The sequence below is a fragment of the Zootoca vivipara genome, chromosome 2, assembly GCF_965207765.1.
Source record: "Zootoca vivipara chromosome 2, rZooViv2.hap1.1, whole genome shotgun sequence".
Taxonomy (NCBI): domain Eukaryota; kingdom Metazoa; phylum Chordata; class Lepidosauria; order Squamata; family Lacertidae; genus Zootoca; species Zootoca vivipara.
In genome coordinates this window covers 22037067-22060292 of record NC_142584.1, presented here as the reverse complement: position 1 = coordinate 22060292, position 23226 = coordinate 22037067, and the positions used below count along the sequence as shown (strand labels likewise).

The following is a 23226-nucleotide window of genomic DNA, read 5'->3' as shown; positions in this document are numbered from 1 at the left end:
TTGCTGCGCCAAAAGCAATGACAAACCTAGACAGCTTTTTAGCAGAGACATTACCTTGCCAACAAAGGTTCGTATAGTTAAAAGCTATGGTTTCCCCAGTAGTGATGTATGGAAGTGAGAGCTGGACCATAAAGAAGGCTGATCGCCAAAAAATTGATGCTTTTGAATTATGGTGCTGGAGGAGACTCTTGAGAGTCCCATGGACTGCAAGAAGATCAAACCTATCCATTCTGAAGGAAGTCAGCCCTGAGTGCTCACTGGAAGGACAGATTGTGAAGCTGAGGCTCCAATACTTTGGCCACCTCATGAGAAGAGAAGATTCTCTGGAAAAGACCCTGATGTTGGGAAAGATGGAGGGCACAAGGAGAAGGGGACGACAGAGGACGAGATGGTTGGACAGTGTTCTCGAAGCTACCAACATGAGTTTGACCAAACTGCGGGAGGCAGTGGAAGACAGGAGTGCCTGGCGTGCTATGGTCCATGTTGGGAAAGATGGAGGGCACAAGGAGAAGGGGACGACAGAGGACGAGATGGTTGGACAGTGTTCTCGAAGCTACCAACATGAGTTTGACCAAACTGCGGGAGGCAGTGGAAGACAGGAGTGCCTGGCGTGCTATGGTCCATGGGGTCACAAAGAGTTGGACACAACTAAAGACTAAACAACAACAATGATGGTTGCATGCAGAGCTCTGTTCCCATCCTGGAGGCTCACTGTAGAGCAACTGCTCATCACCTCACAGGAGCAGGTGAATGCTGGAAAACGATGTGGATGCAGACAAAGCCATTCAAATGAACCCCAGTTGGTCACTTAATATTGGGGTACCGAGTTCATTCATAGGCCAACCGTGCCCACCCCGATTTCACACGGACACAGCGAAGATAAATCTCTTTTTCAGCTCAGGAGAGAATCAATACAGCACTAGGCTTGACAAAAAAATTCACAAGCCCTTGTAACCTCTGTTATAAGTTATCTCTTAAACCAATACCAATAAAAATCCAGAGACATAGGCAGCTGGGGGACCACTGCTTGTGATTCCCCCATGGTGCATAAATCACACTTGCAGTTCCTTTCTACCCAAAGTCCAGCGGCTACGCTGCCTTTTCATCCCCCAAATAGTGTTTTCCCCATTGCTGCTTATCTCAAACACGGAAAACCACAGGAATTTCAAGCTGTAAAGAGAAAGAAAAAACTGGATTGTGAGAGGCTCGGAGTCCTTTCAGTTTCAGTGGGGATCCTTTTTGTTTAGCAGATGCTTAATTTTCTCATCCTTGTGACCAGCCCTCTCAGGTCACTGGATTCCAAGGGAAATGTTTCCCCTTTGCACATTGCCTTTTGAACCTTTTAAAAGACCACAGTAACTTAAAGCATTGTTGATTCTAAAACCAAACAAAGTGGGGGAAATTATCACTGCTGTGCGCATGTGGACATACCTATTTTCCAATAAATAGTTCTGTGGAACATAATAAACCACACAAAAGAAAACAGGAACTGTAGTTGGAAAAACTTGACAGGCTGAGTTAAGCAAAGTCTTTAAGTCACCTACTTGACACTCTTTGTTTTTAACACATACCTCCCTTCGATATTGAGATATCAGAAAAAAAAATGGTCCCCATTTGCAAGACCCAGTTTTTGTATTTCACATTTAAATACCCAGTTTCAAGAGGGGATAAGAATTTATACCACCAAACAACTTGGAACCCAAACACTGCAACCCGGAACTAAGTGTTCTGGTTTGTGAACTTTTTTCGGAAGCCGAATGTACTCCATTTTGAGTGTTACACTTCCGTTTTGAGTGCCACACTTCCGTTTTGAGTGTTATACTGAGATCTGTCTGTTTTTGCTATTTATTTTGCATTTTTGTTTTTGAGGCTTTTTTGGTTAATTTGTTTTTGTGACTGTGTGGAACCCAGTTCAGCTACTGATTGATTGATTGTGTGAGTGCAGTACAGTGGTACCTCGAGTTACGAATGACTCGAGTTACAAAATTTTCGACATCCGAAGGGGGAAAATAGCTGCGCGCTAACGAATTCTCCGACATCCAAAGGGAAACCGTGGGCGGCATTAGATAGGGTTTCCCCGACTTACAAAGTTTTAGATGCGGTTTCTTCGACTTCCGAATGTTCCGTCTTCTCCCCCCCCCCCCAATGCATTCCTATGGGGGAAGCCGCGGTAAGCGGCTTTCTTCAACTTGCGAAATATCCGACTTACGAAGGTGCCGTCGGAACGGATTACCTTCGTAAGTCGAGGTGCCACTGTACATTGTTTATTGCTTTCATTTTATGGATCAATGGTCTCGTTAGATAGTAAAATTCATGTTATATTGCTGTTATAGGGGTTGTTTTTTAAAAAATCTGGAACGGATTAATCCATTTTGCATTACTTTCTATAGGGAAAGCGCACCTTGGTTTTGGAACGGACTTCCAGAATGGATTAAGTTTGAGAACCAAGGTATCAGGAATCTCTGATGGATCGCAGTGTATCAGGGACAAGCATCACATTACACTCAACTGCTTCGAATGTACCTATGTGATATCTCCCACTAACTCACTGCCTAGTGTTATCTCCCACTAGAGGTGCTGCCCGGAGGTGTTGTTAGGGGAAAAGCAGTTCAAAAGGGAAAAAAGAGGCTGATCTTTTCCCACCCTGGCTGCAATTGGAACAAAACTCCTTGTGCAGCTATGAGCCTTAGGAGAAAGGTTTCTAATGGTGCTAATGGGAACGTTCTTCAAATTCTTATAGCCACAATGCGGTGGGATTTTTGTTCCGGGGGGGGGGGGAGATAAACCTCCCTTCCCAGTAACAACACTCCCCACCTGTCATTAAAGAATAAAGAACAATAAGACATAGCAAAACATCCAATATAACGTGCAGCTTGGCCCTCAATGCTTAGTTTCCTAGAGAAAAATCTGGACGGAACTTGGCCACAGGGTGGCCATATCATTATGGCTAGCTTTCATTTTATACTACACTTTATCGTCATATGGCACAAAATGTAGGTACTGTATCTCACTGCAATGGCATATAAACTAAGCTAATTCCATTTTACCAAAATTGGAATGAGTTAAAACAGGTTGTTGTTGTTTAGTCGTTTAGTCATGTCTGACTCTTCGTGACCCCATGGACCAGAGGACGCCAGGCACTCCTGTCTTCCACTGCCTCCCGCAGCCTGGTCAATCTCATGTTCGTAGCTTCGAGAACACTGTCCAACCATCTCGTCCTCTGTCGTCCCCTTCTCCTTGTGCCCTCCATCTTTCCCAACATCAGTCTTTTCCAGGGAGTCTTCTCTTCTCATGAGGTGGCCAAAGTATTGGAGCCTCAGCTTCACGATCTGTCCTTCCAGTGAGCACTCAGGGCTGATTTCCTTCAGAATGGATAGGTTTGATCTACTTGCAGTCCATGGGACTCTCAAAAGTCTCCTCCAGCACCATAATTCAAAAGCATCAATTCTTTGGTGATCAGCCTTCTTTATGGTCCAGCTCTCACTTCCATACATCACTACTGGGGAAACCATAGCTTTAACTATACGGACCTTTGTCAGCAAGGTGATGCCTCTGCTTTTTAAGATGCTGTCTTGGTTTGTCATCGCTTTTCCCCCAAGAAGCAGACGTCTTTTAATTTCATGATTGCTGTCACCATCTGCAGTGATCATGGAGCCCAAGAAAGTAAAATATCTCACTGCCTCCATTTCTTCCCCTTCTAGTTGCCAGGAGGTGATGGCACCAGTGGCCATGATCTTGGTTTTTCTGATGTTGAGCTTCAGACCATATTTTGCGCTCTCCTCTTTCACCCTCATTAAGAGGTTCTTTAATACCCCCCCTCACTTTCTGCCTTCAAAGTTGTGTCATCTGCATATCTGATGTTGTTAGGTTGCATTAAAAGAAATGATTAAGTAGAACAGTTAAAACCATTCTGATTTTATCTACAATTTGCAACCATGCAGAAACTGGTTATACACTGCAAAAAAGGAGCTTGACATTTTTCTGTTCTGTAAAGATGTGTAATTAGAATCATAGAATCATAGAGTTGGAAGAGACCACAAGGGCAATCCAGTCCAACCCCCTGCCAAGCAGGAAACACCATCAAAGCATTCTTGGCATATGCCTGTCAAGCCTCTGCTTAAAGGCCTCCAAAGAAGGAGACTCCACCACACTCCTTGGCAGCAAATTCCACTGTCGAACAGCTCTTACTGTCAGGAAATTCTTCCTAATGTTTAGGTGGAATCTTCTTTCTTGTAGTTTGAATCCATTGCTCCGTGTCCGCTTCTCTAGAGCAGCAGAAAACAACCTTTCACCCTCCTCTATATGACATCCTTTTATATATTTGAACACGGCTATCATATCACCCCTTAACCTTCTCTTCTCCAGGCTAAACATACCCAGCTCCCTAAGCCGTTCCTCATAAGGCATTGTTTCCAGGCCTTTGACCATTTTGGTTGCCTTCCTCGTCCCCCCCAAAAAATAATAATAATAATAATAATCTGAAGGCTTCCATAAAATCAAAAAGAGAGGGCAATAAAGTTAGGTGAAAATTGCTTTTCAGGATTTTGTTGCAGTTATAATTAAACTTTTATTTTTTTAAAGCCACTAGTTCACACACTTCAAAAATGTGTTTTTAAAGCTTTCCAATAAGAAGATGAAGTTACAAATATGCCAGGTATTAGGAAGAAATGCAGCGTTTCTGGCAAAGTTTCAGGGTAAGGGCAACGGCCTGAAGCACAAATAAAGAAGCAGAATCCATGTCCTCATGATTTCGCTCTTCGATGCTCTGTAGCAGCAGGCCTCTCGCTGTCTGCTAGAGTGACTTTACATAAGTAATTCTGGCCAGCCAGGAAAGTGACCTCTGTTTGTTGTTCCTCGGCAGGCAGGCCTCTATTTGCTTCTCTGCTTCCAGTTCACATGGCCTCCCCTTTCAAATTCCAATTCCAGGACAAACGTCATCCGAGGAAGAAAGGCACTCCACAATCACAGACGTGCCTAGCATTTCTCTAGCTACGGTTAAGCAGACTCTGCTTGCTTTCGACAATCAGCCAATTAATCCAGGATTTTTTTATATGGATATAGTATGTGGTCATTTGCCCAGCAAGTATTTAAAGAAGGTCACATATTTAAGCAACTGCAAGCTATTAGGACACATTCTGGAAGGCATCGAAATGAGTACACCACTTTAACCCTGACTCCCTTCCCTACCTCTTTTCGTTCCACCTCTTTTTTTGGAGGGGGTAACCCGAGCACAAATGCAACTCTGTGCAGGTACACAGGGTGCCCTAAATCTCAGCTCGAGAGTTTAAGAACACAGCATAAACCAATTCAATGCAACAGGGAATCTGTTACAAACTGTATACTTTCAACCCAGTAGGGTGCAGAACATCAATGATTTCCTTTCCCTTCTTCTCTTTCCATGGTTCATTTTACATATCATAAATCCCTGCATATTTTACAAAAACTATACCATTCAGTATTCCATTATTACATCCATCAAAACTTGCTTACACTGTTGAATTTATCTTAATGCTGACAGCGTTTTCAGCTGTACAGATTTCCCACATATTGAATAAACGTTTTCCAATCTTCTCTAAATGTATGTTCTTCTTGTTCTCTTATTCTATATGTTACGTCTGTGAGTTGTGCATATTCCGTCAACTTAAGTTGCCATTCTTCTTTAGTTGGGACCTCGCTCGTTTTCCATTTGGGGGCTAACAAAACACGGGCCGCAGTAGTGGCATACAGTGGAACCTCTACTCACGTACGGAATCCGTTCCAGGAAGTCTGTTCGTGAGTCAATCCAGGTTGCTTCATTCTGTGCGTGCGCATTCAGCGCCAGAGCCGTTTTGTGCACGTGCAATCAGCAGAAGCCGCTTCTGCGCCTGCGTGAATCGTGGCAAACCCAGTATTTGCTTCCAGGTTTGCCACAGTCGCTCATCAGATTGTTCGCAAGTAGGGGCGGTGGTAAGTCTAGGTTCTAAAGGTAAAGGTACCCCTGACTGTTGTCCAGTCACAGACAACTCTGGGGTTACGGCGCTCATGTCGCTCTATAGGCCGAGGGAGCCGGCGTTTGTCCGCAGACAGTTTTTCCGGGTCATGTGGCCAGCATGACTAAGCCGCTTCTGGCGAATCAGAGCAGTGCACGGAAATGCCATTTACCTTCCCACCGGAGCGGAACCTATTTATCTACTTGCACTTTGACGTGCTTTCAAACTGCTAGGTGGGCAGGGGCAGGGACTGAGCAACGGGAGCTCACCCCGTTGCGGGGATTCAAACCGCCAATCTTCAGTGGTTTAGACCACAGCGCCACCCACATCACAGTCAAGGTTCTACTGTACATAAATAACCTTTTTTTTTCACTTGGGAATTTCAGTCCGGAATTATCCCCAACAGAATGGACTGGGGAGGGAAAGTACTTTTAAACATTTTTTTTTCCAATTTTTTATGGATCATTTCCCAATCCTCTTTCACCCTTTTACAATTCCACCACATGTGGAAGAACGTTCCCTCCACCTCTTTGCATCTCCAGCACTTATCTGATTTGGACTTATACATCTTGGCAAACCTACTCAGGGTTAAATACCATCTGTGAATCATTTTCAGGTAGTTCTCCATCAAAGAATAACAAGTCACTTTTCCAGAGTTTTTCCCAGAGGTTGAAATCTATATTGTGTCATATATCTATTGCCCAGTGTGTCATTGTGGCTTTAACAAGCTCATCTTTTGTTTCCCAGTCTAGTAACAAATTATGCATTTTAGACAAAAGTGTCTCTTTGTTTTGTGGCAGTTCTTTTTTGAATTGTGAGCTTCGGTCCGCAAAACCATTTTTTTCTATCTGATTTAAACATTTCATGTAACTGATGGTATTGTAATACCATCAGTGTTTGAGAACTTTCCATCCTCCAAATGTTGATGGACGACAACTCCCGTTGGCCATTCTGGCTGAAAACGATGCGAGTTGTGAGTCCAGCAACAGGGTCACAGGTTCCCTATCCCTAATCTTTTGGGCAAAAGACTCCTGCATTGCAGGGGGTTGGACTAGATGACCTTCATGGCCCCTTCCAACTCCACCATTCTATAATTCTATGTGCTGCCTCTTAAATCAGAAGCACCGTATCTGAATGCCCAAAGAGACCCCGGGGAAATTCTTCTAGCTGCAGCGCAGTGACTGTTTCCAGGTGCTGAAGTCATGGAGCAATGCAAGTCAGCATTTAAAACAGGGAAGTGGGTGGGACAGGCAAAACACATGATGTGGGCCCTTTCCTCGAGACTGGCAGTGCTGTTGTGGGGAGATATCCTGTCTTCTGCGCTTTCTAGGTCGCCTTCCAGCCCCCGTGGCTGGGTGGAAAACCCAGCCGCACAAAAGCAGCAGCCATGCAAAAGGCCACCATTTCCTCTCTCACGAATATATACAGAGCATTTGTGGTTTCACCCCATGTCATCTCTGCATTTTTTAAAGAGGTTCCCAAGCATCCAATCAGATCAGCTGTTACGTTATTCAATCCTACTCCTATTGAAGTCCATAGAAAACTCCCAACAGAAGAACTGCAGCCTTAAGCGTTCACAGTGCGGTGAGCATCTCGAGGTGCTCAATGAAAAGGGCTCTTCCCTGCAAAAAAAATAAAAATGCCAGTAGGTCTCACTTCAACCAGTTACGTAATGATAAAATTTCACGAGAGAACTTTTGTGTCTGTGCACTCTGGGCAAATGGAAGCAGGGTTGAAGATGCACATAGAGGGAAAGTGTTTCCCACTGCTCCCTTTAAACCAAAAAAGGGGGGGCATATTTTTTCTTCCTTTCCCTTTCTTTTCTGTTCATGAGGAATTGGGGGAGTAAGCTCGTTTTTATTCCACTTTGCAGCCATGGGCCCCTGAGCCCATGAACCACAAGTACAATGCAAGAATTAAAAGACACGCGTAGAAAACAAAACTTCCATCAGTCAAATAAAAAGAGAGAAAATGCCAGCATCTCCCAACTAACAAGAGATAGGCCAATCTCAGGAGCAGGAAGAAGTCTCTCATCTCTCTCTCTCTCTCTCTCTCTCACACACACACACACACAGAGAGAGAGAGAGAGAGAGAGAGAGAGAGAGAGAGAGAGAGAAAGAGAGAGAGAGAGAGAGAGAGAGAGAGAGCTTTCCCATCCATGCAGCAAAGGGCTTAAAATTTTGGATGTCCAGATTTCAATAAAGTTGTAGACAAGCTGGAGTAGCCAGCATGATGTCCCCTCTAGATGCTGTTAGGACTACAGCTCCAGTAACCAAGGACAGCAATCAGGGATAACAGGAGTTGTAGATGCCACAAAATTTGGAGGGTACCGTGTTGGTTATCCCTGATTTAGAGGATGCAGAAGAAAGTTACTGAACAGTTACAGAAGAAAACAACCAAGCAAACAAGGAGGGGCGGGGAATCTGTTGCTATGGAAAAGTTGTGGAAGAGGAAAAAAGTACTTTTAAGAATTGTAAGAGGCCATTTAGATATCTGGCATCTAATCGCTCAGGAACCTAAGGAAGAAACGGGCACCAGAAAGACGCCAGCTAGATGAACAGTAAGCTTTATTTAAAAAATCGTCGTTGCAACAATTCTGCTCCTGCTACGATCAAGTGTAGTGGCTTTGACAGTTCATGGAGAGCTGCCACAGATCAGTGGTACAGCACATGATTCTCTTGCAAGAGACTCCAGGTTCAATTTCCAGTACCTCCAAGAAGGACGGGGAAGGACCTCTGTTTGAAACCCTGTAACCCAGTTACAGAAATCCCTTGCACCGAGATATTGTTTGTTCCCATCATTGTTGTCTTTTTGACATCAGGTCTAACATGCAGTCTGCAAGTCAGGTCGATGGAAGTGTTGGAATTGTGTTCTGCTGGAATTTTGTTGTGCTAGGAACAGTTGTACGGTTTCCTAAATTTTGCATTTCATTAGACTGGGAACCTGTAGGTTGAAGGGCAGTTTGAAAATACAAATAATAATACTGAGCTTGTTGTTGTTTAGTCGTTTAGTCGTGTCCGACTCTTCGTGACCCCATGGACCAGAGCACGCCAGGCACTCCTGTCTTGCACTGCCTCCCGCAGTTTGGTCAAACTCATGTTCGTAGCTTCGAGAACACTGTCCAACCATCTCGTCCTCTGTCGTCCCCTTCTCCTTGTGCCCTCCATCTTTCCCAACATCAGGGTCTTTTCCAGGGAGTCTTCTCTTCTCATGAGGTGGCCAAAGTATTGGAGCCTCAGCTTCACGATCTGTCCTTCCAGGGAGCACTCAGGGCTGATTTCCTTAAGAATGGATAGGTTTGATCTTCTTGCAGTCCATGGGACTCTCAAGAGTCTCCTCCAGCACCATACTGAGCTAGATAGATCAAAAAGCATGACAGCATAAGACGGCTTCCAAGTTTGCTATCCCATCTCTTGGAAGATACTGTAAGCAGATTGTTCTTCTGCAGAGCATCAGAATGTCTGCTGTGATCAAGAACTGGAGAAGCTGCAATGCCTCCTCGAATAAGTCTGTGGGCTGCTCTTTCCCTAAAGGATGGAACGAATCAAGGGAGTCAAGTTCCTGCAGCCATCACAGGTGCATCACTCAGGATGGTTTGGGGCAGATGTAGGAAGCCCCTCTCTCTCCTTCCACCTGAACAGCCCAACCAGGCCACCACTGCCTGAGTGCTCCCCTTAGAGGCTGTAGCAGAAGAAAGTGAGGGTCCAACTGCACCTTACACCGCCAAGATCAGCAACTGATCTCTTGGGTGTTGAACAAAATGCAGATCTGGAAAACAGAGCAAAGGTTCAAAGAGTGGGAAAACAGGGCAGGGGAGACAATTTAAAACACACACAAACACACACATCCCCTACACTTTTCCTGAACACATCGGCAACTCCCAGCTGTTGGCTCTCAATAAAATACTTTGCCCCCTCGGGCAACTCAATTTGGACAAGATTGTAAAAGAGAAAAACTCTCGCCCATCCCCAGCCAGCTGCACCAAGTTGCTTCAGCTCCATGTGGCCTGTCTGAAGTTCAGAATGCTCAGATTCCATAGAGGCAGCCTGGAGATAGAAACAGGTTGAACTGTGGGGGAGAAAAATCACATGCCCACGCTTTGTGAATAGTCAAAGGAGCAGGTGGTGTGGAAGTAGCATAGGAGGGTGCTTCTGCACTGGACCCACTGGTCACACTGGCCCTTCCAGTGTGAATGGCACCTGTGTTAGAAACTCAGATCTATAAGCTAGGTACCAAATGGCTCCAATACACCAAGGCTGCAGTTGTCATTTTGGGGCAAGACCACTCTAAAGTCTTATTTTTCAAATATTTTTCCTGTCTTCCACTGCCTCCCGCAGATATAGACATAGACACACACAATTGCACAACCAGCTGATCACAATAAGAAAGAAGGATTTCCTAAAATGCATCTGAAGTGTAATTGCACCCTCTGCAGCCACTGTCTCATTGCAGGCACTGCATGTAGCTTATTTAAATAATGATAATAAAGCTCCAGAATCACATGTACGGCAAAGGACCACTGTGGAAAATTGCTACAGTTCCCATGGCATCTCTGTGTATGTCGCCTATACAACCTGATATAACATCACAGGATGATTTCTCTTTTCCAAGACCTGTGCGGTGACATGAAAAACAAAGGCAATATTGAAAGCTTGTAAACAGCCACTGGTCCGGTTCCCGGCAGAATTTCCTCCAGACAACCAGGCAAGGGGGCTATAAAAGAGACGGAGATCCTTTTCATTTTGGGCAGGTGTACTAATGTAATATTTTTGTGCACTAGTTTCATTTGCAACATATTTAAGTATGTCCCACAAGCTGCTCATGCTGTTATATGTTTACAAGCCCCTCTAAGGCACACAGCAAGGCTTTTAAAATGTTTTGTTTCCTGCCAGTGGTGCGGCTCCAAGATGAGTTGGCACCTGCCAAGAAACACAGAGGGCATCACACATCCAAGAACGACATTCATCACAGACGCGCAGAGAATAGATCGCCAAGCTTTCAGGAAATTCCCACCCGTCCCCACCTCCCATTGCAAAACATCAAAATTTGGTGGGAGAATCATTTGGCAGAATGAACTCAAAGCAACAATATCTATTTAGGCAGCCGAGCCGCTCTGCATTCCAACGGTAGTGAACAGCTTAGGAGATATTTTTCTGCTCTCCAATCTTCAACTTAGCTTTCTCGTTTTAAATTCCGGACACCCCAACACCGCAGGGCTTCAAATATTATTATTTAAATATGCAAGAGGTTCAGTTCTGCCTCTTAAAACAATATATATATATTATTCTTCATGAGACTGGGAACGGGGGGGGGGGGCTTTGTATTTCAGCAATATCGAAGTGGAAAGATTGTCCAGTATCAGTGATGGAGATCATAAAAAACAAATTGTGAAATGGGAAGGGTTACAGGCAGCCTTTTAACGCATTTTTAACCACACTTTAGCATGTAAGAACATAGAAGCCACTTGTCTAGGGATCAGAAGCTGGCATCCTTTGGGTCAAAGCCAGCCCCCTAAGTCGTGCCATATGTTCAGTACCCTCCCTCAACTGCAAACTAGGGGACCATGGGATAGGTTATCGTCTTTTGCTTTAGTTTAGGACATACAGCAGAAGTTCACAATGAATGGAGGAACAGGGGTGTGCAAAAGTGACCCTCTGGAAAAACTAGTCTTGGTAGTAGTAGGCTTGGATGAAACACCCCACCCCACCCCCCAAAAAACCAACCACATACAAGATACATTCAGTGATTCCGTCAAACATGTTCAGCATCCCTATCGTGCCATAAGGAAGATTTTAGCAGCAAAGAATGGTTTCAATACTCACGAAGTTTAAACCTCCGCTAAACGTATTAAGCTCAGATTACAACACATGCAAGTCAGAAGCTACAAATTCAATAAGCAAAGGGATTTTCTGTAAATCATCATTAGCAATGATATTACGGTTATTTGGTTTTCTAGGTCTTATAGCATGGGTAGGCAAACTAAGGCCTGGGGGCCGGATCCGGCCCAATCTCCTTCTAAATCCGGCCTGTGGACAGTCCGGGAATCAGCATGTTTTTACATGAGTAGAATGTGTGCTTTTATTTAAAATGCATCTCTGGGTTATTTGTGGGGCATAGGAATGCGTTCATTTCCCCCCAAAAAATATAGTCTGCCCCCCCACAAGGTCTGAGGGACAGTGGACCAGCCCCCTGCTGAAAAAGTTTGCTGGCCCCTGTGACTTACAGCGTATGATCGTCAAATACCATTTTTTACACCCCTTTTTCATATATCAACAAAGACATGAGACCACCAACGCACAAAAGTGGAATAAACATGATCTGTGCCCACGTTATATAAGTGGACTTAAGCAACCTCTTTTCACTTTTTCACATCTTCCTGTTCCGCACTAATATTCCATAAATCTGAAACTTTTCCCACCTCTCCTACAAAAGTTTATAGCATCTAACAAAAATGGAATATACAATACAAAAAGATATTGTCTACAATAAATCTCATGCTTTTGTGCATTTCATAGATCTCACTGGCCCAACTTGCACAGTATGATAAGCCATAGTTTCTTTCCCAGCATTTTGCACCTGGCTAGCCACCACTTGCCACCAAGTGAAAATGTCCGGTTGCCAGGATGGTGCCTGACGTCTCCACCATCTGTAGGTACATGCCTGGGAAGCCTTGGATCTTACCTGTTTTCACACACTAACAACACATCCTGCAGAATTCTATCCTGCACAATCCGAATGAATTTCAGGAACCAAAAAGTCAAATTGAAAAAATACATCTTTTGAGCTGTCTGGCCCCAAAAATGGCAATCAGACAATCTTTTTTGGCAACTGCAACCTTGGCGTATGGAAGCCATTTGGCACCCAGCTTATATATCTGATTTCTAACACCGAGTTGATGCCCAATAGTGGCAAGTAGCTGTGAGCATCATTCTGGGGCACTGTGGGAAATTCAAACACCCCACGGCCACCCTGGTAAGCTCACTACAAGAGGGCGTCAACAGCATAAGGCAGGGTCCGCTGATGCAACTGGGTTCCCACTACCAGAAGTCACTGTGCCAAGTGCGCACTCTCAAACTTCATGCCTGACTTGAGTCAGAAAGATGAAACTTTGTCTAAAGAGCTACCACAGATTGTGTGTGCAGCAAGGCTCCAGGTCCCTCTTCAGGGACATAAGAGACTTGCACAAAATCAGTCCCTTGCAACTAGCAAGCAGTGGGTTACCGGTATTTAATTTTAATTCTTTTAAAATTTAATTTTCAAACTGCCCTTCACAAACATCATCACCATGGCAGTCTACAAGAAAATATTATCCCGAGAGGCACGGTTGCAGCGAAAATCTGGCATGCATGCAATGGATACTGTTTTTCTACCACTTTTCAAAGACAGCAGATGCTGTTCACATCTTGTACAGAATTCCACTGCACATCCCCATTTCTCAAGTCGTTAAATCCAAATGGGATTGAGCCATGCAAAATCTTGACGCATATTAGAAGCCGCAAATCAGAAAACAATGAAGAAGGCTTCTTCTCCCGCTTGCTTTTTTGGTTTTTCTAACCTATTCCGTGTGCAGAGGGGAGGATAAATATACCACACACATTATCAATTGTAAAAAGAAGAGGACGCATTTAATTATTCCACAAGTCACAGAGGTTCACGTTTTTCTAAGTACAGGGTATTTTAAGCCTGTTTTTAATGTTCTTGTTGGTTTTGCATCCTTCCGCCCCCAACTTGAAACTGATGCAGAGTGGAATTTTCAACGTAATGCAATATGGGGCATGCACCACACTGGGTGGAATTCAACGTCAAGCTAAGACAATCATTCTGTCTGGGCAACTATATCAGCTTGCCAGATGTAACCACCGCTCCTCTCCTCCATTGTTCTGGGCGGTGGAGGGGGGATGTCCTGAGAGCCACTTATTTTGCAGTGGGGGGAGGCACACAGGCTTCTTAGGTATATTTGTAGCAGTGAAATAAAGAACACATTTTAATAAGCAAAGAACCTTCACCTGAGCAGATGTTGCTCTTGATATGCCACAGCTAGATTTCATAGGGAAAACCCTGCGTGCCACAGAACCTGCCTAAACCCATTGCCACCCTTCCTCCCTATCATGAAAGGCCACTCCTAAAGGTCAGGGGAACTCAATGCACCTTGAAGACTCGCAAAAGGTCTGCAGCGCCTATTCTCTCTCCCAGCATCGCCCCCCCCCCCACAAAAAAAAATGAGCTGAAGCACTTTCCATTCCAGCACAGGGCACTTTGGAGCTCAACCTTTGCTGTGCTCTCTTTTACCTGGGGATAATTTTCAGTGACTAATTCCAGCTAAGTGCCGATTTCAAGCACCCAGAACTAATTATCCTTCCACTAAACAATGGAGAGCATTACTTCAGTATTTAACCTCTCTTGCAACCAGTTCTGTAAATAGTAATTCGCATTGCCTTAACGCTAGCTACACGATCAAAGATTGCACACAAAAGCAAAGCAAAACGTAACCGAACGCAATCATGGCCAACTCTTCCGAAGCAAAGAGCTAAAGTCAAGAGAACCTCCCGACCCCTTCAGAAGCGCTGTCTGTGGCATTATTAGACTTGGTAGCTCAAAGTGGCTGATATACACCTGCTGAACTCCATTGTGAAGCGTTCCAGGTTCAATAAGGGTTTAATGGAAGATTGAGGCCCCCTCCAGACTGCTGTTTAATAGCAGTTGTATGCAGCAACATGTCACTTATGCGTTAGTAGGGCATGGGCGCATAGCGTAGGGAGTGCCAGGGAGGCACACAATTTTTGAGGGGGCACAAACTAGGTGCCCCCACGCAGGTGGTGCCAGCATGGCATGGCCCAATGCTCCTCTCTGCTTGACAAGGACCCTGCCGGCCGGCCAGGCTCCCCCCTGTGCAGGCAGACAGGCAGTTCAGCACAGCCCCGCTTTGGTCTGGTGGGGGTGGAGTCGCTCCAATGGCGTCAGCAACTAGGCTGCCCCACCACCACCACCACGCACAGTGTGAGCACAGCCCTCCCGCCCAGTATGCCCTGGGCACCAGCAAACGCTATGCCACTAGTAGGGCATCTGAAACGGATTTCTATTAGATCATCCCACATTATCAGTTGTTCTCTTATGCTTTCTAAAGTTTCTGCATTACTGCATCCACACTTTAACTCTACCCATTGTTTTCCATGTTTCCACCCCCACCCCCCACCCCAAAAAAATTGCTCACCCTCTACACTAAGTGCAAGATAGTTGCATTATGATGCCATGCTTCTATTTGTACACTTTCAAGGGTTTGGGTTCAGGCTGAGATTGCAGGGCCAAACCAAAGCTCGTTTCCACACACAATGGAATCAACAGGAACTATGGGATCAATAGGAACTATGCAGAAGTGGTTACATCAAATAAGTGGGTACCATTCGGCACATTATCTGAAGGCAGCCCTGTTTTTAATGACTGATGTTTTATTATATTTTTATATTTTGCTGGATCCCAGCCAAGATGGGCAGAGTATTATTATTATTATTATTATTATTATTATTATTATTATTATTACAGTTGTACCTTGGTTCTCAAATGGAATCTGTCCTGAAGTCCATTCGCCTTCCAAAAACGTTCAAAAAACAAGGCGCAGCTTTCGACTGGCTGCAGGAGCTTCCTGCACTCAATCGGAAGCCGCAACGGACGTTCCACTTCCCCAAAAAAGTTTGCAAACTGTATTACTTCCGGGTTTGCAATGTTTGGGATCCAAAACATTTGAGTCACAAGGCGTCCGAAAAGCAAGATACGACTGTATTATTATTACTGTATTATTATTCTTATTCTTATTCTTATTATTACCATCAAGACGCTCTTGCACCATAGCAAATTAAAAGCAGGACTAAAAGGATTTGTAGTATAAAAAGTTGCAGATATTTAGCAGGAAACTTCAGGACACTGACCGATTGCAGCCAAAGCAGTATAATCACCCTGAAATATTTGCATGTGCAAATGGCATTGAAAGCGCCATCACGCATAAGCAATTTGATTGCATCACGAGCACAGGTGAGGATGAATGTGCAATAAGGAGGATGTCTGGAGGAGCCCTGAGATAATTGTGAACGGTTCAACATCAGAAACCAAAAAGGCTGAACTAAAACGGGATTTAGACCACCATCCTAACAATTCTTTACGCTCACAAGTAAAGTAGGGTTAGGACTGCAACCTAATGGCTTTCGCCTAGATCTGTATTTCCTAAGGTGTTGCACACATCGTCCCAGAGTATGCAAAAGGGTTTCAAAGGGGCATATTTCATTTATCAACTAACAGGTAGGAGCAGCCAAACTGGCTAATTTCACAGAAATCACTTAGAATGGTACCCTCATACGTTTCTTTCTCGGAGAGCTAGCGTCTTACATTTCTTTAAAAGCTCAGTTTGGGGCCTTTGCCATGAAGACATTTCCAGGCACTGTGATGCCCAGAGTCATTGGGTCGGTGACCCCTGAATTACAACACCTAAGAACAATTCCAGCACAGACGGAGAAAGACAGGCTTAAAAGTCTTGTTGGAAGAGGAAGGTTTTCAGTAGACTCTGAACAGTAAGAGACAGTGTCTGATATAATATACAGGTGAAACTCAGAAAATTAGAATATTGTCGAAAAGTGCATTTACAGTCGTACCTCGGGTTACATACACTTCGGGTTGCGTACTTTTCGGGTTACATACTGCACAAATCCAGAATCGTTTACTTCCGGGTTAGCCGTGCGCGCATGCGCAGAACCGTTCTGCGCAATTCATGCATACACAGAAGCTCATTTTCATGATTTTTCGGGTTACGTACTTTTCGGGTTACGTACCGCACCCCGGAACGAATTAGGTACGTAACCCAAGGTACCACTGTATTTCAATAACACAAGTTAAAAGGCGAAACCAATATATGAGATAGATGCATGACATGCAAAGCAAGATATGTCAAGCCTTTATTAGTTGTAATTGTAATTATTTGTCATTAGGCGGGTCAATTATAAATGGAATGTGATTAATGAAATGTACGGTAATAGTGATGTTTATTTTTGTTTTATTGTAACTATTTGTTTTATTACTGTGGAATTTCCAAAAGAAAGTATTTGTGTGACAGCCCCTCGGACACTGTATTTGAGTAATCATTTGCATGGCAGGGGGCTAGCTTCTCCTTTTATTAATCTAGGGACATGGGGGGGCACTGTAGTCTAAAGCACTGAGCCTCTTGGGCTTGCCGATCAGAAGGTCAGCGGTTCGAATCCCTGCAACGAGGTGAGCTCCCATTGCTTGGTCCCAGCTCCTGCCAACCTAGCAATTCGAAAGCACACCAATGCAAGTAGATAAATAGGTACAGTGGTACCTCGGGTTACGAACACGATCCGTTCCGGGACGCAGTTCGTTTCCCGAAATGGTCGTAACCTGGAGCGCCATTTTGCGCATGCGCAAATCGCGCGCGGAGAAAATACTTCCGAGTTTGCGGAGTTCGTAACCCGAGGTGTTCGTAACCCGAGGTACGACTGTACTGCTGCAGTGGGAAGGTAAAAGGTGTTTCCGTGCGCTCTGGCTTCCATCATGGTGTTCCATTGCGCCAGAAGCGGTTTAGTCATGCTGGACACATTACAGTTGTCAAGGTGTATTATCTTAAAAAGATTGCATCTCTCTTATAGCGTCTCAGAAACATATAATCCACAGAATCCCATAGTTCTCATGCTCGGATGAAAGAAACATCAAGTACTGTAAATGCAATTGTATTTCTGTTATATTGAAGCCTTGTAACCCTTGCGTTTTACTTCCTCCACTCCCCCTGTTGTCCAACCCACCAGTTAACATTGCAGGGTCACCTGAGCAAAAGACAAGGCCCTTGTCTCCAATGAGCTTACAATCTGAAGTTCCGTGTAGTTACCCCCACAACCCTCAAAGTTAGGCCTTTTTCTTTCTGCCGTTTTAACACACTACCCCTTACTGTCTGCTGCATGCAGACACCTTTATTCTTTTGAAATAAACATCTCTAGATGCGTTTGGAGCCAACATTTGCTTCATTTGTGTTCTTTATAATACCTTTTTAAAAACCAACCTCATCTACTTGAAAATTGTATTCTACACATCTAAATATATGTATGAAACTACTTCACGTGGACAGGATGAGGGTTGGAAAGGAAACTGAAATTCTAGGCTGGTAAATGATGGCCTTACCAGACAAGATGATGGATCCTGGCCACAAAGAAAACTGGATGAAAGCAAGATCTAACCTTATTGGTGCACTTTCCCCTTCAATTAAGACAAATCCAGTCCCTCAAAAAAGGAGTAATTTTTTCACTGTCTCTCTGCTCCAGCTTTAAGCAGTTTTTCCAAGGGAAGAGGAGGGAGATTCAGGTTTTCACATCCTCTCCTTTTCCTCCTCCATGTATCAAATGATGGATTCCCCTCTTGGCTGCTAACTAGATCAACATGTTGGATCCAAAGAGTCTAGAGAGTGAAAGAGTGTCACATTCTCTGCTAGCCATCCTTTTTGACTGGCAAAAAAAAAAAAAACCACGTTTGGGCTCTTTTCTGCTGAGAGCTTCCAATCAGCCTCCATTTGGCCAGAAGAGAGGACTGCAGTAAATATAGGGAATAAATTATGCAATTCAGCAGCCACAAAGTGCAACTAGGGAAGGGGGGGGGGTTTGACATTAAACACTGCGATTAGCACCGATTGCCTCTCTAGACCCTTTTCCAGACCACCCTCGAGAGGAAAAGATGAAGTCGTCAATAAAGGAACTCCTACAAGTGGTTTCCCAAAATGCATTCTGCACCACTGTGCACAGAATCCAAACCCACAAGTCCTGCAACCTCTGTAACACACGATATTTGTAACGCAAAACATAATAAAACCCAGAAATTTGAATCCGTATATCCATGCATAGACAACTAGATTCCTCCCCTAACTGCAAGACCCAAGCAGGACGGGTACAGTAGTTTCCACTTTAAATATTACTCTTGTAAAGTTTGAAGGGGACGCTTGTCTACATTTTCATTCCATGTCAATTATCCTTCCACCTTTGCCCATCTTTTAAACCGTGTTGCCAGCCTTAGGAGGACACAGAACCTTCTCCAGTACTTTGAGAAAATAGATCTGCTCTGCCTCCATTTACACACATCACAAACCAAGAAATTCGTGTTCCAGTATAAGAAAACGTAGACTTCCTTGCGTAACTTTCTCAAATCCCAGTCCTAAAACTACACACGCACAGCTTGCGGGGGGGGGGTTAGGTCTGTGGAAAATGAGCTCAGCATTGGCAGCAGAACAATACTTTCCCATAGAAACAGAGGCATATATTTAATTCTTTGTAACTCCACTCAAGTTTCACCTTCCATATCCTCCAGATAATTTTAATTAAAAAAAAAATACAAAGTTTGGCTTAATTTTGCAATGTAAATTGTCTGCAGATTTGCATTTTGCCTTTTTAGGGGGGGGGAATATACAGCAGCTAAATGCATAAGCCCTTCAAAAGCCTTTATCTGCCCTGACTGTGCAAAAGGCAAAAAAAAAAAAAAAGAGCTCAGTAATCCCAGCAGAAGAATGCAAATAACGTCAATGCACAGCTGAACGGCAAGCCCTGCCTTACAGGAACTATGTGTCCCTGTGTGTGTGTATGTGCGTGAGTGTGTGCGCGCGCGCCAGTGTGTGTCTGCAAAAAAAAAAAAAAAAGGTACATTCTAAACAGGAAATGCAACTGAGAGCTATTCAAAGCCTCAAACTTCAAATTGCAATTGCATCCCCAAAATTGCATGCATGCAATTCCATAATGCATGGACGACTTTTTGCATATCTGCAAGGAACGCAAGTCGGAGCCTTACCTCTCGGCTGAGACATTTTCCCCTCTGCTTTGATGGGGGAGGGGAACACAAAAGACTTTGCCTTCTCTCTTCAGTAGCTAGTTTTGCAACAAAGATGCAAACTGCAAGCGCTCAGTCTTCATGCAACTGGAGTTTTTCTGACTCCCTGCAGCAGATCTCCTTGCACAGGAAGGAACTGCAATTGCACACCTTGCAAAACAGATTGCAAAGTGGGCTTTCACCCCCTATTGCAATGGTAAGGAAGGCTCTGCTGCACCTACATGATGGGCCAGGACTGGCAGCTAAAAGCTCCAAACTTGGATCCGAGTGCCTTAGTGCGCAGACGTCCTTTCTACGAGCAGCGCGTTGGCTTGTGGGTAATGTAGTTCATCCGGATAGCCCATTGAGAGCTTCTTTGAGGAGACTCCGTTGTCTTCATGCTCGAGGAGGGAGGTGGGTGGGATTAAGATACACGGAGCCATCTACTTGGAGGCGACCGCTGTGCAGCGGGGGCGCACGGATCCCGCTGGAAGATGTAAGCAGGAAATGGAAACAGCCGCGCACAGTCTTCTGCTATGTAATCGGAAAGCTGCAGAGAAGCATTGCCTAGCAGAGCGAGCATGCAACCACGTTGCGAGACTATCCAATGGCAGTTTCATAACATACGAATTGCCGTACTGTACTGTACTGCAGTCTAGCAGTCTGCCTCCAACAGTGGTGACTAGCAGCCATAGCTGCCAAGTTTTCCCTTTTCTCGCGAGGAAGCCTATTCAGCATAAGGGAAAATCCCTTAAAAAAAGGGATAACTTGGCAGCTATGCTAGCAGCCATTGAACATCTTCTGAATTAATTTTCCTTAAGCTTTTAGTCTAAACACATGCATGCAAGCAAGACACACTGCCCAAGATAAACAGTGGCATTTCTCTCAATAAATACTTTCCTGCCATCTAAATTGAGGCACTCTCTATTGTTTGGTCACAATATTTTGAAAATGTGGGTTTTGCATTCTCTTTTAATTACAGGTTACTTTTAAAAGACTGGCGGACAAACCAGGATTTGTTGATCCAGTGCTAAATATCAAGTCTTTTGATTTCTACTTCGCTGCTATTAAAAATAATTGCGGTTATGATTTTAAGTATTGCCCCGTGCTATGCATTTCAAGCAGATTGCAGGGGTTGGACTAAATGACCCTCGGGGTGCCTTCCAACTGTACCATTCTATGGATCCCAAGAACTGATTGCAAAGCTACAGCTCCCAGCATCCTCGACAAACTACAGTTCCCGGGATTCTTTGGAAGAAGCCATTTGCTCTAAATCTATGGTGTAGGTGTGAGCTCAGTCTCATGTATAGTTCTCATCCCAGGATCTGAGTAAAGCTCAGAGATAAAAGAGTCCAGAGGGTGGGAACTAGTAGGCTCAGTGCCACACCCTCGTGGTACAGAGGTGGGGGCCTGCAGGGAGGGTGCTGAGCACGGCTGTCACGAATTGCTGCCCACGGGTAGAATTTGTGCACCCAGGGACAGAGCCAAATAAACTGAAAAGCCCAGTGCTAAAAAAAGCAGAGCCTGTAGAACGATTAGTTGTGCTTTCCAGTCTCCTGAAACTGTGTGATGCAACCATACTCATTGAAATATACTCGGAGTTGAGAGTGAATTCCACGCTCTTTATTAGGCTTATAGTAGCCATAGAAGAAGAAGAGAAGTATGGCTCTTTCCCCCAAACGCCTGCTTATATACATTATTTACACAATAGGCCTTGCGTGATTGGCTACTTCAGGGCTGCACCTGTGGGCCAATCAGGTTGCGGGTTGACTTCTGCCAGCAGCCTGATTGGCTGCTCCTGCAGGCCAAACAGGTTGCAGATTCACTTCTGCCAGAAGCCTGATTGGCTGCTCCTGCAGGCCAATCAGGTTGTGGATTCACTTCCACCTGGAGCTGGATTGGATGGCTCCTGCGGACCAATCAGCACTACATAACACTCATAATACCAGAGACCAGCGCACAATTCAGACTCCCTAATACAGGCATCCCCAACCTTCGGCCCTCCAGATGTTTTGGACTACAATCCCCATCATCCCTGACCACTGGTCCTGTTAGCTAGGGATCATGGGAGTTGTAGGCCAAAACGTCTGGAGGGCCGCAGGTTGGGGGTGCCTGCCCTAATAGGTTAAAGGTAAAGGACCTTTGGGCGGTTAAGTCCAGTCAAAGGCGACTATGGGGTTGCAGCGCTCATCTCGCTTTCAGGCCGAGGGAGCCGGCGTTTGTCTGCAGACAGCATTCCGGGTCATGTGACCAGCATGACTAAACCGCTTCTGGCGCAACAGAACACCATGACGGAAACCAGAGCTCACGGAAACGCTGTTTACCTTCCCACCTCAGGGGTACCTATTTATCTACTTGCACTGGTGTGCTTTCGAACTGCTAGGTTGGCAGGAGCTGGGACAGCGCAAGGGGAGCTCACCCCGCTGCAGGGATTACCTTTACTCCCTAATGAATCACCAGCACAATAAAGAAACTGCATTCATAAGCAGGGGAACCAGCTGCAACCTACATCTCACATTTTGCTCACATATATGCATCGCGTAATTAAGAAATTAATTTTTATTTACAAGACATTTCAGATAACAGCAGGTCCAAGAGGACAGTCGGTGAATTTATGCCTGTCCTGAAGGTCAGTCGGTGAATTTATGGCAGCCAACTCGAACCACACCTAAGACAGATCACTCAAGGAAGCGAGCCAAACCACAGAGGAAAAATGAGGCTACAGATTCACAGAGCAAACTGAAGACCATTACACAGCAGATCACTCATGGCTGAGTGAGCCCTCTTCACCACAGACAACAGTCGAGTCACAACGTAGCATTCAAGGAATGAAGTATCTATAAAACTTTTGCAAGTTGCGCACTTCCTCCCATACACTCACTTAAAACAAGCCAACTCTTTCATACACATTCACAGTCTTTCTTTCTCTTAACACACAAAAAACAAATACTCTCACTTTCTCACACATATGGCCTCTTGCTTGTCCTGTGGGTTTGTGCTTCTAGAGTAGGAGACACAATCAACTCTGTAGGACACTTTATAGTTTGCTTTCTCGCTTGCCTTCTTCCAATGTTTATGTTATACACGTACTGAACTCCATTGACTGGGAAGCTGAAGGAAAAGAAGGGTCTTCATAGATTAGGTTAGTCAAGTGTCCTGATCCCTTGGCCTACCTGGAAGGAAGTCAGTATGCCAAGTCCACAACTCGAAAGTCCAGGGGTCAATCCACACAACCGATGTTCAAAGGTCCGGAAACACAGTCCAACGCCAATCCAAATACAGTCATACCTCTAGATACGAATGCTGCGGGTTGCATACAACACGGGTTACGAGAAAAGACTTGGATTTACCGTACGTCAAATATTCTGTAGAGATGCCAAGAGGATAATTAAAAGAAAGCAGTCCAAAAAGAAGTAAA

At 44.7% G+C, this 23226-nt stretch overlaps 1 protein-coding gene across 1 annotated transcript in view; it reads right to left on the bottom strand.

Moving 5' to 3' along the window:
• The window catches only part of MAP2K6 (mitogen-activated protein kinase kinase 6), an 80544-nt gene extending 60196 nt beyond the window's left edge, over window positions 1-20348 (bottom strand). The window contains exon 1 of the mRNA XM_035104067.3: window positions 19791-20348. Within this exon, the coding sequence (XP_034959958.1) occupies window positions 19791-19806 (16 nt within the window). The 5' untranslated portion in view covers window positions 19807-20348. The remainder of the gene's footprint in view (window positions 1-19790) is intronic.
• Window positions 20349-23226: the final 2878 nt, after the last annotated feature.